We start from the raw sequence: 18,923 nt of genomic DNA, 5'->3' as shown, positions 1-18,923 counted from the left end.
CGACTGCTCAGCATCTATGTTCGTTGTGGAAGATCGAAACGCGGCGTGGATGGCGCGCGGTAGCACCCTTTGACCTTTATAAGAGTTACGGAGCCCTAGATTTTATGAACATTCAAGCGGAAATAAAACAAAAGCACATATTATGTTAAATAGGAATAATTAATACTTTTGTTGTAAAAATTATAATAAGTTGAAATCAAAGTGGTTAAATTAAAGTTGCTTACAAAACAATATCCAATGTAAAATATTCACTGCATTACTTTGCAACTTTGACATTTAATCTTGAATGACATATTGTAATATATATATATATATATAACTCATAACCTTTAATCTATTAACCGTATTATTTACATTAATAATATTTCATAAAATGTTAAACAATGACTTTTAATTCAATCACCTGGTATTTTTAAAATTTTAAATAAATTCAAGTATGTTTTTTATGTTATAATATTTTCACAAATTTTTGCTGTTCTCCCCCTTGAACATTACATTCCTAATCGCAAAAATTAATTTTGGCTCTGAGAAAACGTGCGACCTTCTATCACGGTAAGTTCTCGGTGAAGGACAGAATACGAAGAAAAGAGAAAGATGAGAAAAGCAAAAGACAAGGAGAACATTTAGTGATGCCCTAAAAAAGCATCCGGATTCTACTCCAGTTAAAGTTTAATTAAACTCGATGCGAGAGTTCGTTTACATCACTGTATATAGCGTTTCACGTGATGTCTGTCTGCGAAATTTTGCTGTAGGAGGTTCGGTTCACTGCATAATTAGGTGCATCGTGGTCTCTTATGCCAAATGAAAAGCTGCGCTTTACTCAATTTATATTAATCACGTGACAGAGAAAAAGATAGAGGAAAAAAATGAAACTGGCCTCTTAGCGTCAGATCGTCGTTAATCAATTACATTTGACTTACTATAGGTAATTATCTATAGTAAGTCAAAATTATAATCCTGCTTTTTATACTGAAATATTTTACTATGATAATTTGTTTTTTTTTTGTTACATTTAGAAAAATCGTTTAAAAATATTTTCAGAATCATGGTGAGGAACGGGCCAAGAGCTCGACGAGGAAAAGCAGTTCAAAGAGCACCGTCGCGCTTATATAGAACCGTAGGTGGGCCCACGAGGTGTTTCAACAAGGCGCAATGTGTTGGTCCTGAGTTTGTAGTTCGTGCCAATCAACCCCCAAAAACATTATGTGTGGGACAAGTCAAGGTATGAAAATAAAAATATTATACATAACTAAAAGACGCAAATAATTTTGAATTGAATTTTAACCTGCTTGATATACACATTTATCTTTTATTTTTAACTTTCCATTTATAATAAATTCTAAATTATTAAGGTTATAAATGAACTATATATTTCATATAAGCAAATTATATATCTAACGAGAGAGAGAGAGAGAGAGAGAGAGAGAGAGAGAGAGAGAGAGAGAGAGAGAGACACACACACAGAGAGAGAAACAAAATATTTAAACTCTGCTTTGATCTCTCTCTCTCTCTCTATCTCTATCTCTCTCCTCCCTCTGTCTCTCTCCTATACATTGATTTTAAAAAAAAAAAAAAGATTAAGAGACATAAAAAAATAATTTAAATAATTGATGCATCTGTAATGTACAAAAAAAATTAATAAGCGACTTTATTATCAACATCTTCATAAAGTTTTGTGAAATAAAAAAAAATTTCCGGTACCGGGAATCGAACCCGAGCCTCCTGGGTGAGAGCCAGGTATCCTAGCCACTAGACCATACCGGAGGTTGTGTGACTGTACTATTATGAACCGTCACTCTTATCCGTTATTTTCCTTAACGTATTATAAATTATTTTAGAATTTGTATGTAAGAAAGTAAAAATTATTTTTAAAAAATATTAAAGTATACGTAAAAAAGTATAATCAAAAAATATATAAATATAAATAATAATAGTAAACAAAAGCTCTAGATGTCAAAACAATAATAAAGATAAAGTAAAGGGCAAATCCGAGAGTCGTCGATGAATAGAATAATTTGTCATATACAAATTATTACTATTTATTTATCGGATTCGTCCTTTACTTTATCCTTATTATTGCAAAAAATATATTCCGGTACCGGGAATCGAACCCGAGCCTCCTGGGTGAGAGCCAGGTATCCTAGCCACTAGACCATACCGGATATAACGATGATCGTTTCCTAAATAACGATCACAAAGCATACAGAGATAATTATATTTTTAGAAAGTGTATTATTATATATTATATTGTTAAATTAAAATACTTAATACCCAATAATTTAGATGCTATTAATTACTAATATTTTTTATTATATTATATTTAATTTGATATTTATTAATATTTTAATTATTTAGAAAAGGAAGTCAATTTATATTTATATAATCAAAAACATTAAATTTAAAATTGAAATAAAAATATGACATATTGCAGTTACAAAATTTAAAAAAAATTGAAATTTATTTTGCTAACATTATGCAACACATGTAAAAAAAAATGAAAAAAAAAATACGAAAAAAATAAATTCCGGTACCGGGAATCGAACCCGAGCCTCCTGGGTGAAAGCCAGGTATCCTAGCCACTAGACCATACCGGACTTGAAATGAAGGAAGCTAAAATTTGTACATTACTATAATATCGGTAATATTATATTATACTTGAAATTATTTTTAAAATAATATATATATAATACTCTATTATATTGCAAAATATCAATTTATTTCACAGAATAAAGCAAAAGTGATTAATGGATCCATACAATAAAATATTACTAAGCAATTATCCGACATGAAATAAAACATAAACAAGAAAATATTTTTTATTTAAAAATGTATATTTAACTTTCTAAAAAAATATAATATAATAAAATATCTATTTTTATTCAATAACTCGATCACCTTTAACAGATAAAATATCAAAAAAATATATTAATAAAAAGTGTGTTACTTAATTCATTATAAAATTTATTTGCATTATTTTTGCAACATAATTTAATTTATTCTTCTTATTTTGCTAAATTTGAATAAAAAAAATTCCGGTACCGGGAATCGAACCCGAGCCTCCTGGGTGAAAGCCAGGTATCCTAGCCACTAGACCATACCGGATTACATTCAGGGAGTCTCTTAAGAACTCACTTCTATCTATACAAGGGTAAAATGAAGTAAAAAAATTTCCGGTACCGGGAATCGAACCCGAGCCTCCTGGGTGAAAGCCAGGTATCCTAGCCACTAGACCATACCGGATTTCGGTATCATCCCTCAACCTTACTATGTACGTGGCATTGTATAAGCAATATGGATTATGTTAGTATAATTTCAAAAATTTTGTGTCTCTTGAATAAAAAAAAACTAACAATTAATATTATATTACATTTATTTTTACTCCAAATTAAATAAAATAAAATATTGATTTTATTTAATTAAAATAAGTGTTTTATATATTTGAAGCTTACATTCATTTTTGTATAAAATATAATTATAATTTATTATTTTCATATTTTAATATTGTATTAATATTTGCGTATTTCATAAATATTTGTATCAACATAGAGTTGCCGCGAGAGAGAGAGAGAGAGAGAGAGAGAGAGAGAAAGAAAGCCGATATAATAATGGGTAAACTAATATCTCGTTTGTTTGTGTAGGCGGGTAACTCTGGCCGGATAGTTGTAATAATGCTAACAGGACAACGCGTGGAAGTCACTTGTGATCCTCAAAAGGTCACTGCGGGGGATTTATTTCAGGTAATTAAAAAACCATAGCGCACTAACTTTGTTAAATTTTCATCAACTATAATGAAATAATGCATGTCTTAAAATTTAAACAAAGGATGAACAAAAAATAAGATATTGTACAAAGTTTTTGTTCAGCATTTTTGAAGGTTATTAATAAAAAAATTATTTCATAACATACTCCAAAGTTCAACTATAATCTGAAACGCATTGATCTTAATTTGTAATCATTACTTCACTGACAGTCATTCGCAAATAACATTCACTTATCTACAAATCAATCTAGTGATTAATTGGTTATTCCTTTCCTTGTCAAATTTGTACATGTAATACGTTAATCCAAAAGATAATGAAGAAATAATAAACATTGTTCGCATTTAAACATTATGATAAGCGCCAATTTTAATTAATCAAATTAAATGAAATAATTTATAATTCAATTTTCGGTAATATTCTTCAATCGTACTATCATGTGTTTATTGCATGTACTTTTTTTATCTCTTAAGATTTTTTTTTTAAGAATTTTTTTTAAGAAATTATATTTCATGACGCTAATAAATTGGATATAAGTGAAATAAATATCACACATCTCGCAAGAGAGCTTCGTAAAAAATTATTTTTCATTTGTTGGGTCCGCGAAAGAATGTAATCTACCGATATGTATCCCGGTAAAAACCTTTTAAAAAATATACTTTATCCTCCCATTCTCGAGCGGAACTCGTTCGATCGTAATGTTAGCGCGACGGTGGCCTCTCAAAGCCACACTTAGGCCGCGAAAGCCAAGACATGGCCGGTTGTTTACGAGACCACAAATTCCGGCGTGAACTCGCGAGAAGTTCTGGCGAGCCGCCAAACCTAATCATTATATACGACTGATCCACAAACCACGAGTTATGTGATCTCGACGACGAACGTATTGTGCAATTCCTTCTTCCATAAAAATCTGTGTTTCAACATTTGTTCAAAACTAACATTAGAGGCAGACACTTTTCTTATGACACTACCAATAAAACTGCTAATAAATTGATGACAATATTATTTTGAACTATTACAGAAATATTATTAAAGTTAAAATAAAATTATATTATAAACTAAAACCATTACGATAATTAAACAATTGAAAATAATCATTCTATTATATGTATTATTATTGAACCACAAAAATGAAGCAAAAGAATTTAATATATGTTATTATATTGCACAAATTTTTTACCAAAATGTGACAAAATTATAAAAAAATTATTAATTTTTCTATATTTTATCTAAAAACAATACAAAACATTTAGCAACAATTTAGAATTTGGATCAAAAATAATTTAAATAAAAGGTATACAAAAATTTGTTTAATTAAAATAAAATGAGAAAATTTTTATTTAAACTATAAAATGGTATCATTAAATATATAAATATATTGACCTTATTAAACTTTCTGTTTCATATGTATATGTATATTTATTTTTATATTGAAGGTATAAATTTTCAATTTCAGTCACATTTTATAGACTCTGATACATCCTTAATGGCATTTAATTTCACTAATCTAAAAAGATGGGTCTCTGTTTTGTTGTCTCTGCTCGCAACTCTGTATCTGCCACTCAATCCGAGCTTTTGAACGTGACCAGAGTATTTTGTCGTGCAATTTTTAATAAATGGTCGATTTAGAACGCCCAAGAGCTCGCTGAAAACTTCCAAATTGGATTACTCCTGCAGACTCGCGCCAATAGAAAATTACGTCTGCGGCAGAAATGCGTATCATGTCGCGCTATAATAATCTTTTAGAACAATCAAATGCACACCCGAGCTCTCTGCATTTAATTGCTTGTCTCGCATAATAATTTCGCGCTGAATCGTAGTTTACGAACACCATTTTAGCTTTGCCTCTCGCGTTTCTTACACATATTGCATAAGTAGAAATATCCATAGCACACATAGAAATATACTAAATATATCAAATTGTGCTATCAATTTATGCTAGAAATTGATATAACAAATAATTATATTACATTTACGTCTATAAAGTAAATCATTTATATAATCACCGTTTTATATCCGCAATATTAAAACTGTTCTCAGTTAAAGCAACATAATATATGAATTTACTAATCTCAGACACGTTTTGTGATATCATTTTATACATTGTATACGCAAATCCTTCCAGGCTATTGTTCAAGCGGAAAGCCTCGATGAAAACTTCACTCTAGGGTTGGCCGTACTACTGGCCGGGGATTTCGCAATGTTACCACCAGACACGAAATTAAATAAAGTCGCACCACCGGGATGGTTAAGCAGCGGTAAAAGCAAAGGTTTACTGGGTCTACCGACTAGTTTCATGCTGTACCTGCGACTTCGATTCTTCCTACCATCTCTTCGTGGCACCAGGTTAGTTCGAACCAAAAAAAACGACAGTATATGACTTGACTAACGTTCGTATCGTTTCCAGGAGTTGGATATCGAAGCATTTGCTATATCTGCAAATAAGGCGATGTATACTGGAACAGCAGCTGGTATGCCCATATTCCGAATTAATCAATTTGACAGGCCTCGCACTTCAAGCTGAATTCGGGAATTACAACGCCAACGTGAGTTAACGAATGATTTATGTAACGCACGCTATTTGAAATGAAATTACCGTCACGATACAAAACAATTAAATGTTACAAAATGATTATTAAGCTCTAAATCATCGAATAATTAGATAAAATTAACTAAAATAAGAAATTGTGAAACAGATAAAGAATATTTGTGAATATTACATGGAACGCGATTAACTTCTACTTCACAATTATAAAATCTAAGAATTTCATATATATGTGAATCTAATGATAATCAAATTCAAAGATGTCAAAAACTTCCTAAAATAACGAATTCTCAAATTTAAGTAAAATTGGTTAAAAAAAACAAATATTTCAAAATTTTAACATCATTCATTCCATTTATCAATACTTTCTAAATTAGGATGTTAAGATGTAATATATATTATCTATATTATAGTATAATATAAATATAATATACATACATGACAGTATTATAAAATTTCTATACTGTAAATTCAATTATTAAATAACAACTATCAACACCAAAGATCAACGATTGCATTCTCAAGCTTAAGTAAATGTCGATTGTCAGAGACATTATTTTGATCTATTATGACAGAGTTAACAACAATTCTGACATAATCCGTATACAACTTCTCTGTTTCACATCAGAGCTATTGTATATCCCACAGGAGCACGGCTGTGGAGATTATTTCCTCCTCGAGCACTACGTGCCGGAGTCTTTGATATTGAGCGCGGACCGGCATCAATCGCAGCCCTGCGTCGACGCCGATACACTTCGGGCGCAGTTACACCGCGCTCACCGCGACCGCCGTGGCTTGGACTCGAACAATGCCGAGGAGATGTTCATAACTCACGCGCAGTCCCTGCCGGATTACGGTTCGCACTACTACATTGCCACAGTAGACTCGAAGGAGTTAGAGAAACTGATGATGCGGCAGAGAAAGGGGAAGAGCACCGTGTCCGACAACCGCGATGCCGTGTCGTCGCACGACGGTGCAGGAAACGCTTATCGCAAGGAGAAATCCGCCCGGGATATCTGTTCCACCTATGGCAGGATCGGGAACCCGCGGTTAAATTCCCGCGAAAATATGCCGACGATACCCTACTCGGACGAGCACGCGAAGAACGCGGATTTATGCCGCGATGAAACGTGCAATAGCAACAACAAAAGTAACAATAATAATATTAATAGCGTTAACAGTAATAACAGCAAAAATAGTAAGAGCGGCAAGAAAAAGACGGAGAGCAACGTGTGGCTGGCGATTCATTCTCAAGGCTTGAAGTTGCTGGAACGAGGGGGCGAGCCAAGGGAAAGAACAGAATTGGCCCATTTTCAGTGGCGAGACGTGCAGACATTGAGTTACAGCAAGAGCTGTCTGGTGGTATACAGTAAGCTGAATGGGAAACGCTGCAAGTTTAAACTGCGGATGGATCATCGAAAGTAAGTTTACTCGCCGTAATTTCAAAGATCGATCGAACGAACAGTTTTAAATCGAATGTCGGCGAACACTCGAAAATGTGTATCGATCGTACGGCCTCATCGCCACCCTCTACCGCTTACAATAACGACGTTTACATAAAGAATTTTTCTATTTTCTAGAAGTTACTTCGCCTTCAAGCTCACGTCCCTGCATCATCAGTTCTTCCTCAGACTTCGTTCGGAGCTCACGTCGCTTCAAGGCCTCGCTAAAGGTACACGCGCTCTTTTCAGCCGATTAAGCTTGCTGAAACGTTTAGAACTTGAACTTTCCGCGGAAGTTACGCGACACAGAAAACTAGCTAAATCGTGACACTTTATCACAAGGATCTTGATTTTCCTTTTTTATGGAAATCTTTTTAAAATGTAAATATCGCAGAAAATTGTCCGCAATTATCAGCGATGATTGTACGAATAATCTGACACAAATCATAAAACTTTTTTTTTTAATCTAATATTTTAATTGCTGCTATCATTTTTTCATTTAGGTCATATTTTTATTTTTGTCAAATTTTCATACTTTTTAAAGTACGACAATTAATATATTTTCTAAAACTTTTAAAACAAATCCTACTCTGAAGAATGTAATTTCGCTCTTAAAGATTAAAAATTAAGTCAATCTTTTTTTAAAGACTGACTCAATTTTCATTTTTGTTTTAAAGTGAGATTCCATTCTCAAGAATTTTTGTAAGATGTTATTTCCTTGCAACATTTTTAAAGATATCGAGAAAAAAAAACAATCTACATTATTTTTCAGAGTTTGGAGTACCCCTGACGGAAATAAAATCTACACCATTGAAACCCAAGAGCATCGATAGTAAAACTAAGATAACAATCGCGAGCGCGGTTAAAGTACAGCAAAGAATAAGTTATCCGATGCAATTAGAGGAATACCAAAATAAGGAGAATGAAAATCCACAGAAAGATCCAATTGTAGTGACGACAACGAAGGACGCTGGTCGCGAACCAGCCTTTTATTCATCCGAAGAGGATGCTCTTTACGCACAAGTAAACGTGCGATTAGAACCAGAAGGTCAATCGCGAGACACAGAGGATGAATCGGAAAGAGGCTTAACGACGCCGCACAAGATCTTGTTAGAACCTAAAGAAACAAAACCGGAGCATGACAAACTCTACGGCTGTCCCGGTCTAGACGAGGCTGAAATCGAATGTACATATTCACTCCCAAAAGTTATGTCAAACAACATTAACCAACTAGATAAACCTAATAATCCTGAAGAACTATACGCCGCTATTAATAAAGTTCGACTATCGGGAAAGAACGAGTTCCCTGTTCCGGATGAAGTTTGGAATGTATCAGACATTAAAAAGACATTGCAAAAGGTAGTATATATGTTAGTTACATTTTATGTATTTTATCGATTGTTATAAAATACAATTATCAATTGTATTTTAAACTTGTGTTCTACAATTCTGTGTATTCTGATTCCTGTTTTTTCGCCTCTTATTCCGTTTTTTGTTTCTATCGCCCGAGATAAAAAAAGGTAACAGACTTAGGAAGAAACAAGAAATATGTGGTAAGAAATATAATTCTCAATAAAACGGTTGCAAAGATGGAAGAAAACAAAAGGTAAAAAGCAAGAAACAGGAAACAAAGAGCACATTGCATAATAGGTTTTAAGGTTCATATTCGGAACGTGCTTATAACAACGTTAGCGTGTATTTAACATATATTCACGTTACATATTCTATAGAATGTTAAAAATGAAAGCAAGTTTCCGAGGAATTTATTGATAAAAGCGCGTTTCGCATACGTACCTAATTGTTTAAATAAAAGAAAATCTAACAAGACTCTTGATATTAAAAATATAGTTTACAATATTTGGCTAATTAAAGTACAGCGCGGTACTTTGTGCGTAAAATGTCGCATGTATTCAGTTAAAGTCGAATGTTCCGACAAATTTCAAAATATCCTCAATGTAATTTCTTTAAACCTGACTCTTCTGACTGGAGATAAAGTTGTTACTCTGATGACATATTTCTAATATTTCACATTGATTGGAACTTCAGATGAAAACCGTTGAAATGGATAGCCCAACGGACCAAGAGCGTAAAAGTATAAATTCTTTCAGAAATAAAATAAAAAACCGCAGTCGTGTTGGACAAGCCAAGAAATAAAATTGATTATTAAAAATGAAATTCTGATTTCAATTTACTTATAATTTTGTTTTTTTATTTGTCCAACATGACTGTGTAGTTTTCTTATTTTATTTCTGAAAGAATTTGTACTTTCTTGTGCTCTTGATCTATTGAGCTATTTGATCTTTTGATGGTTTTTACCTGAAGTTCCAATCAATATAAAAAATTGGAAATGATATTGGAGTAGGGACTACCTCGATCTATAGAAGGGTGGAATCTAAAGAAATTTCGCGGAAGATGATTCAAAATGTAGTTGGAACTACTTATTTTATATTTAACTTAAATATAAAATATGTATGAAACTTTACGCACGAAGGACCAAGCCGTATTCTCATAAACTTTTTATTGTAAATTTTATTATTATTTACTATTCTCTCATTATTACTAATATCCAAATCTGCTATTAAACTTTCGACTTAATTATTTTCTAAATATTTATTTCATATTTCTTTATTTAATGAGACAATGTTATCATTCTAGATGAAAGCATCTAGCTTACCGAATTACGGTGCACCGAAGCAGTCGAGTGGTCTTCGTACACCTAGCTTGCCGCGTCGATTGGGTGTGAAAATGGGAACGCGAGCGATTTATAGCAGTTTAGTTCAGAAAGATACCGCGCTTACCGACGATACGGAATCATTGTCTCTAAAGTCCGACACCGAATCGTCTATTCAATCACTATCTGCACGATCTACCGAATCACCCATGCCAGAAGCATACGTGTTGAGTAAGTATAAATAATGTAAAAATATATTTTTCACATAAGAATTTTTTTTATACAAATTTATAATTACAATGATCATAAAAATAATTTTAATTAACTGTATTTATATAGAATTAAAAATTATTTTTGAAATTATGATTAAATATAGCAAGTTCTACAAGTTTCAAAAAAATGAGTCATTTTCATTTAAAAATATTCTTATAAGTGCTTATAAAAATTGTCAAGCACTCTATTAATAAAATGTTTAACAGCTAAACAAATTAAATACTTAATTAGCTGATTCTGTCATCGTTATTTCCAAACAATTTTTATATCTTACAAACATATTGTATTTATATTTATTATTTAAATTTATCATAAACATCATTGTTGAAATAAAAGTTTTATTTAAAATTCACGACTATTTTTTGCCGTGACAGATGCTGATGTACGAACCAATGACGAAACGTTCCGAATTCCTGACGATGAATCGATGTCTGCATCTTTAATGGCTCGTTTAGAAGAGCTGTCGTTCGCCGAAGAACGAATTTTACATACGATCAAATTGGAACGCGGCCACGGTGGTAGTATAGGTTTGCAAGTAATGGAGGGTAATGACGGTGGCGTTTATGTTCAGGCAGTTTCCGTTGGCGGATCAGCCGATATGGCCGGAAACGTAAACAAAGGTTCGGAAGTAAAATGTTTATGTTATTTCAAGTTAAAAGCATCTATCTATTCACAGTCGAGATAAAATTAACTACAACGCATCATTGTAATTAGCTATATACAATAACAAATGGATAAATTAAAAAATAAGAGAATATAATGCGATACGTAAACAAGTAAATGGATTTGAATTCGAAAGTAACATAAATAAATGAAAATTTAATTTTATATGTACAAAATTAAATATCGTTATTTAAATTTTTCTCGACAGGTGACCGGATTGTAGCAATAAACGGACAGAATCTGTTGAATCTTCGCTATGAAGATGCTCTGAAGATGCTGCAGAGCTCGTCTGAAACGATCGAGTTGGTTCTTTCGCAGCCTGCTATTCGAAAAAGCTTGGAATCGAGAAACGACCAAGACCAGGGCTCTGTAGAGAACAATTACTTACAGTGAGTATTTCTCAGACGATATAATATTATATTTAACGATTTACTAAAAGAAAATGTTTAAACACGTCTTGCAACAATTTATTTAGCGAATAGTTTCGGATAAATTATGCGTAGCATGCAGCATTTTACGTTATTTGTTTCTCTCGATTCAATAAATTAATATAATTGATTAATTTTGCAGATTATATAATTACTTTTATTCCGTACAAAAAAAGAATTTCGCTATATTTCCGTAGTCTTAACTCTTTCATTCTCTATCTCATTCACAGTGATATCAAATTTGACGTGTCATCGGAAGCGGAAACGTCTAGCATGATGAACAAGTGGATCGTTCAAAAAACCACGGATGTAGCGTCGGTACAGAATACTTCAAGCGCATATAGTAGTGCCGCATCTAGCGCTATGGGCAATCACAATAATACCAACAGCCTGTACATGACTGATCTCGTTGACAATAACGCATTAAAATCTGCCAGCATGCTGCTATCAATAGAAGATTTCGACGTCAGTAGGACAAGTCGCCAAGTTTTCATATAGGTAAGTCTACTAGATATAATCCGAATATCTAAATACTCGCGTATTTCATATTAGCATATAAAATTTTGTCAACGTAAAAACCTCTCGACAAGTTATTACATTTTCTATTATTATTGACTACACACATGACGGAATCTCATAAAAAATTCTATTTGCGAAATGACTTATTTCTACTATGCCATATATGGTTGTACCGAACATACGGTAGCCCTCGCTTCGAATGTAATCGAATTGTTGTTATCCGATTAGCGAAGCCCTTGTCAGAGCTACTAAAGTTCGTAACTCTTGGTCGTTTAAATTAAATATATCAAGAAAGAACTGCGAAAATAAGAATAATCTTTTTTACTGTTGAGCAAATCTAATATAATTTTATTATACAAAAATAAAGTAAAATATCTGTTGATTAAATCTATTTCTTTAAATCGACTAAAGTTTAAGTAAGATATAAATATAATATATATATGCTTTCATATTTTTTATATAATATACAATATATAGAATATTATATATTTTTTATACAGGGTACAATAAATTTCAAACATTATGTTGCAATAAAATACATTTGAATTCAAGTAATATTACGTAACGTTTTCATGTCTCTGTTTTTAATGAAATTATAATATATATCTAACATGATAGCTAAAATATATATATCTAACAGAAATTTAAAACTTGGCAATTATACAATAGATAAGCATTGGTATTGACCGTGTCCCAGGAAGGGGAAGTCTGTGTCATTTCTAAGGAATCATCTTTAGTATGTCTCGGACAGTCTGACGTCGTGGTTATCTTCTCGTGTTTAAGTTTTAGATTTAACAATTCGTTCGCTAAGGATATATCATCGTTTGCATTATGTACAATTGTAAGAATAGCAAATGTAATAGCAATATCATAAATAATGTATCATTTTCGAATTCTATTAAAATCTTATTTTTCGACTTTCTATCGAAATTGAAGAATCTTTCTCTAAAATCCCAAATCTTTTCTATGGCAGATAACGGAAATTCGACCAAACCACCTGTGCCACCGCGGCGAACGAAACGCAAAATCAAGATTGCGCCGATCGAATCGTCGGTGGCGAACAACGGTGCAACAGAAACCACGAACGACATCGCGATATCTCAGCAAAAACGTCCGCCGCCGCAGCCGCCGCTTTTACTGGAAAAATGTCGACGAAACAATTGTGGATATGTCAAAACCCGCCAGCCGCAATGCGACACTTCGGCAAACTGTCCAAGAGTCGATACCAAGCAACATCATCGCGAGAATCGCGTCGCTGCGTCGAGGATGATCGAAGTAAAGCATCGCGACAATACGACATCCATAGAAGACAACTCGACATCGAGCAACAGCGCAAACAATCATCCAATTCCAAAGTCAATCGTATCGAAATCATCTTCTCACAACGTCGTGTTACCTAAAATCGACAAATATCCACCACTCTTTTTCACTCTGCACGATTTCGAGAATGTAGTGTCCGATACATGGAACAGAAACGAATCCGTGGGTCCTAGGAACTCGCAAAATTTACACGAGAAAGAATCGACGAAAGCGCACATATTGGATGATGGCGATGACGTTTGTTTTCGTGTGACAACGACGAGTCTTCCGTTCGAAAAGTGTCTAGGCAAATGGAGGGATCCTTTTGATGATGACTTCTCTCGGAAGTTTGACGATTACCGATTCGAAGATAGCACGAACGAAAACGATAAGGGAGCAAATGATAAGAGATCATTTGATTATAATAATGTTTTCGATAATAATGACGAATCGAAGTATCACGTAGGCACGAAGGTACGATTCATGATCGAATCGCCAGGTTCTTCCCGGTCCAAACGCGACTCTAATGTAAAAATTAGTGTGCCATGTAACAGTTTGCGGAGCCACGAATCCATTCTCAACAATGAACAAACCGGTGAACGAAGCACCGTTTCTTCCGTGAAACTGACTGAGATCCGAGAGGAATTCGCGGACGTAAAAGATTGCTGCGACAATGCACGAGATAAATCATACACGTCGAGTGTCGACAAAAGAAATTCCGCGACGGGAGAAGACGATCCTTTTATAATGCAGGTAAACGAAGTTGACGTGAAATTAAAGGAGATTCCACAAATGTATTGTAACGATAGAAATAATGACGTTAATTGCGAGAAAATTCGAGAGAAAGATTCCGATTTGATACCGCGGAACGTGCAGGCCAGCGATGAGATTCTCAAAACCAAGAAGAAAAATATAATAACGGGAAAAATTATTACAAGTGACGTAAAACAAGTGGATCAAAGTAATACTTCTTCAGGAATCGTGGAAAACGTTCGTTTTATAGATAACAGTTTAGAAACAGCTTGCAGAATTGAAAAAGAGACAAAAATAACACACCGAGAAGAGGAAATGCTTTCGAAAAAAAGTAGCGATGACATCAAAGAGAAGTGTGTTGCCAAGAATGAAAAATTCTTATCCAATGAGTCATTCCAAAACGAATGTAATGATAATGGTGGATCGAACAGGAACATTTCCACTGATAATCTTATAAACAAGTCAGATAAAATTGAACAAACTCGACTACTTCAAAAGAATAAGAAAAAAAATAATTCTTCCGAGGATTCCAAGAATAATCATGATATTTTCGCGAAGAATGTTCCCGTGAAAGTTAAGCAAAATTCTTTTTTGGAAACTATGCTATCTAATGATTCAACAAATATCTCGATGAATTGTGCCATAATTTCTGTAACTTCAAACATTGATAAAGAATTAAGCACTAATAAAACATCAAATAAAATTCGGAAATTAGATGTAGATTTTATGACAGAAAGTGAACGTTCGCGTGATTTAAGTAATACGACAGAAATAAATACAAAGAAACAAACAATTTTGAACAATTCTAAGGAAATAAAAGAAAAAATCGTCAAGACTTCGAACATAAAATCAACACAATCAGAGAATAAAAGTGCCAGTGACGTAAAGAATGACGTGCTGAATGAACTTCTCTGCAATTTTAATAACATAAAATTAAAAATAGTGAGTCCCGAGAATAAAAAATTTGCAACAAAGATAGGTGAAAAGATACCATGTCCGATTGCGATTGATAGAAAAATTTCCAAAGAAAAGGAGAACGCGTCTAAATCTTTGGAAAAATCTCGAAACGAGGTTTGCAGCGTTCTTCTAAATACCAAAATTACTAATGTAGATAATGATATAAAGATCGTTGAGAAAATTATAAAGGAAGAAAATAGCATGAAAATAAACATTAGAAAAAAGCCTCAAAATCTCAAGAACGACACTCCAACGATCAGTGAGAAAATTATAAAAAATGAAAATATTGAGATTAAAAATTCTAACAAATCCTGCGACATCAAAAGTGAAGTTGCAAAAGATAACGCCAAAATGATGATCGGCAAAAATTCATCGGATATTAAATTAGAAGAAGAGATCAATGTAAAGATGAAAATTAGGCAAACCTCCGAAGACATAAAAAATGCGATCGAGATTACCAATCGAGAGCTTAAAAAATCACGTGATATTCGTGTTCTCAAGACAATACTTAAGAAAACTAATATTGAGTGCGGGCGGCAAAAAGAGAACGAATCCCAAAAGAGAATTTCCATCGGGGCACCTGCGACAATGAACAAGATTTTCGACAGTAGAGAATTGAAGGCGATCGCAGATGCATCGTGCAAGAATAGCCTGGAAAACGGCAGAAAGCACGAAAGAGCTTCGAGGGAGATTCATACTCGCAGCGAAGAAAAGACTGATGAAGTAATCGCGAATGATGAGACCGATGATGATCGAAGCAGGATCACGAATCGGTCGGCATTAGTATTAGTAGAGGATACAATGAATAGCGGCGATAAGTGTGCCATAGCTAGGAAAACTATTTCCGTAAACCCTTATAATAATAATGACAATAACAGGGCCGTAACACCCGTAGCTAACATAAGTAACGACCAATCGTTTCGCGACATTGTAACGATAACCCCGGGTAAAGTTAGGAGTTTCGTTAAGTATTACGAGATTCGGTGCGACGCGACGACCGTCGAGAAACATTCTAAAATTAACGATAGGGAGAAAGTAGCTAGGCGTAAGTTCATGAAGAGCCAAGCGGTGCCCCTCGCCACGAAGAATTCGCAGCGGCCGAAAGGTGTAATAATGAAGAAAAAGGAAACGAAAGGTGGAGGCAAGAGTGTTAAATCAAACGATTGCGACCTTCCCGAAACGTCCAACAAAACTCAACCTTCGACGTTTGTTCCGAGGGTCCCGGAAAATCCTTTCCACAATTCAACCCTTAAAACGATAAAAATAGGATCGAAGATGGAGAAGTATGAAAAGAGCGGCTCGCATATGTCCGATAAAGAGACACGTGCGCCGTTCACTAAGACCGCGAAAAAGTCGGTACAGTTCCTGGGCGGCTTCACCGTAATTCACTCAGAAACTTTTGGTAAAGACGAATCCGCGGGAATTACAGACTCCGATACAAATGCGTTGAAAAAGAGGAAAGCCCCTGGAATACCGTCCTCGCAGGATTCCAATAATCAGAAACTTGTTCGCGAAATCGCAAAATCAGAGAAACCGCTAAACGTCGGAAAAGGTACCCTCCGACCACGAGAAGCCGTAACTCAGGTTAGTAGCAAAATTTTAATTGCATTATTCAATAAATCGTATCTAATAATAATTACACAAGTACAAAAAATGTTTTTTTAATTGCTTTAAATCAAGCATTTCAAACTGCGCGCCGAAATTTCGGTCTTGAGACGCAAGCTTGATTGCGATATTGAATTACTGTCATAAATTAAATTGATAGGCGATTTGATAATTTGATACTCTATCGACATCCTATTACAAAATTTCAATATGTTGAAAATCAGTAAATAAATTTATTATCACGAAAAATATTATCTCACTCGGGAGTCAAACTCGTATCTCTAACATTTTAATTTTTTTTAATGCTGGAAACTATGCGATAAGCAAAATGTCACCAACATATCAGATTTTTGAAATAATTGAGATTTAATGACTTTCCTAATCTTTCATAACTTGGCTAAAAAATAAAATGTTAAAATTAAAAAAAATGCATTTTATAGGAAATAAACGATACATTCGTGACTTTTGAATTAAAATTTCAAGGTAATATTGTTTTATAAAAATAATGACAAAAAAATCTTTTTTTACGTATTAAGCCTCAATTATTTCAAAAGCCTAACTTGCTGGAAATATTATCGAGTTTCAGCATTCAAAAATCTATAAGAGACACTTTGTTTGCTTTAAAGTATTTGTTACTGTAAATTAGTTATTTATGCTTTTGTATACGAGAATTTTTGTGTGTTCATACATTACATATTATAATTATAGAAATTCTTGAACATTTTATTGAATATAATACTTTCCTAATTTTACTAACTATAAGCTCTTTAAATTAAAATTTTATTGAAATAAATAAAATTTAAATTTAAAAATAAATTCGTAGTATTATATCCGAAAAATAAATTATTTTGTTCCCTTTTCAGATACACGTAACAGATCACGTGCAGAATTCAGGTATTAACCGCTTCGTTTTAAAACCAGAAACCCCACAGCTCGTAATTTACTGTACTATATAGATAACACACGTAGCCTTTACGAGTCGTCGTTGCTCCGAGTCTCAAAGAAGTTATATCGCGTGAATCCTTGCGTAAGCATTTTGATTTTCGCTACCAACCGAAGAATAGATTTTACAACGCTGCACAATGCCTGCTAAAAAGTAATTTCTGCCTGTTAATGTACACCGCGTGTACATAAGCTCTGCGTTTCCTATAGATTTAAATTTTATCTCGAAGAGATAAAGTCCGATTTTTTATTTACGCAAAATGTTAACACACCTCTTCTCTTTCTTTCTACACATCGCGATGAAATCCAAATTTTATATTTACATCGTAAATTTATTATATAACATCTTAAAACCTTAAAAAGAAATATAGCATTGATGTATCTATAAAAACTATTCGTTCAGCTAAATAGTGTTCCAATAAGCGAGATACACTACTAGCATAAATCCAGTTCCAATAAGCCGGTCACGCGCATTCCGATGAAAGCGACGATTGGATTTGAATGATCAAATTTTCCGTGTGTTCCAAAAGGATTTGAGGATCACAATGAATCGCTCGGCAAACAGACCACTCACTATTTTAGCTCGAGTACTTTAACTGCAACGCGGTCTGGATATTCTCGACCGTGAACGAATGAATTTGGTCGATTTATGGAAAGATATTTACGCGATGGAAAGATACTTTCTTTTCCGTTAAGCAATAGTTCAATTTGTAACTCGTAAAGTACTCCATATTTCTTCGACATTACACAGATTTCTTTTCTTTTTTCTTTTGAATTTTATTTTGTAACTAGGAATTATATCTAGCATATTGAGAAAATTTTTATATCTGTGTAAAATGTTTATTATTTCTGCAATTATGTTCCAAAAATTAATTAAATGCTATAACAAAGGCAAATAATGGCTACACAGTAATAATGACTGAAAGAATCTTCAAATGCCTTGTCTTGAACGTATACGTTACTCAAATATTCGCGTGTCGTAACATATTTATTGTTTTAACTAAATGTAACATTTAAAAAATATAAGGACTTCGTCTTATCGTTAAATAATGTATTCAAGATAAAACT

At 33.3% G+C, this 18,923-nt stretch overlaps 1 protein-coding gene and 5 non-coding genes across 6 annotated transcripts in view; 1 reads left to right on the top strand and 5 right to left on the bottom strand.

Moving 5' to 3' along the window:
- Nucleotides 1-18,121, top strand: part of LOC108771498 (uncharacterized) — a 98,234-nt gene extending 80,113 nt beyond the window's left edge. Inside the window, exons 7-19 of the mRNA XM_018536815.1 lie at nucleotides 1,042-1,222; nucleotides 3,639-3,737; nucleotides 5,884-6,104; nucleotides 6,166-6,304; nucleotides 6,952-7,724; nucleotides 7,884-7,975; nucleotides 8,518-9,104; nucleotides 10,401-10,647; nucleotides 11,064-11,309; nucleotides 11,561-11,741; nucleotides 12,011-12,216; nucleotides 13,273-16,892; nucleotides 17,777-18,121. Coding sequence (XP_018392317.1) covers nucleotides 1,042-1,222; nucleotides 3,639-3,737; nucleotides 5,884-6,104; nucleotides 6,166-6,304; nucleotides 6,952-7,724; nucleotides 7,884-7,975; nucleotides 8,518-9,104; nucleotides 10,401-10,647; nucleotides 11,064-11,309; nucleotides 11,561-11,741; nucleotides 12,011-12,216; nucleotides 13,273-16,892; nucleotides 17,777-17,869 — 6,685 coding nt within the window. The 3' untranslated portion in view covers nucleotides 17,870-18,121. The remainder of the gene's footprint in view (nucleotides 1-1,041; nucleotides 1,223-3,638; nucleotides 3,738-5,883; nucleotides 6,105-6,165; nucleotides 6,305-6,951; nucleotides 7,725-7,883; nucleotides 7,976-8,517; nucleotides 9,105-10,400; nucleotides 10,648-11,063; nucleotides 11,310-11,560; nucleotides 11,742-12,010; nucleotides 12,217-13,272; nucleotides 16,893-17,776) is intronic.
- Nucleotides 1,693-1,764, bottom strand: TRNAE-CUC (transfer RNA glutamic acid (anticodon CUC)). The gene has a single exon. It is a non-coding gene; the product is annotated as a tRNA-Glu (tRNA).
- On the bottom strand, nucleotides 2,091-2,162 carry TRNAE-CUC (transfer RNA glutamic acid (anticodon CUC)). The gene has a single exon. It is a non-coding gene; the product is annotated as a tRNA-Glu (tRNA).
- On the bottom strand, nucleotides 2,523-2,594 carry TRNAE-UUC (transfer RNA glutamic acid (anticodon UUC)). Its single transcript has one exon. It is a non-coding gene; the product is annotated as a tRNA-Glu (tRNA).
- Nucleotides 3,031-3,102, bottom strand: TRNAE-UUC (transfer RNA glutamic acid (anticodon UUC)). The gene has a single exon. It is a non-coding gene; the product is annotated as a tRNA-Glu (tRNA).
- On the bottom strand, nucleotides 3,169-3,240 carry TRNAE-UUC (transfer RNA glutamic acid (anticodon UUC)). The gene has a single exon. It is a non-coding gene; the product is annotated as a tRNA-Glu (tRNA).
- Nucleotides 18,122-18,923: the final 802 nt, after the last annotated feature.

This window comes from Cyphomyrmex costatus, unplaced genomic scaffold, assembly GCF_001594065.2.
Source record: "Cyphomyrmex costatus isolate MS0001 unplaced genomic scaffold, Ccosl1.0 scaffold159, whole genome shotgun sequence".
Lineage (NCBI taxonomy): Eukaryota > Metazoa > Arthropoda > Insecta > Hymenoptera > Formicidae > Cyphomyrmex > Cyphomyrmex costatus.
Note: the sequence above shows the minus strand (reverse complement) of the source record. Positions and strands in the feature narration are given on the sequence as shown.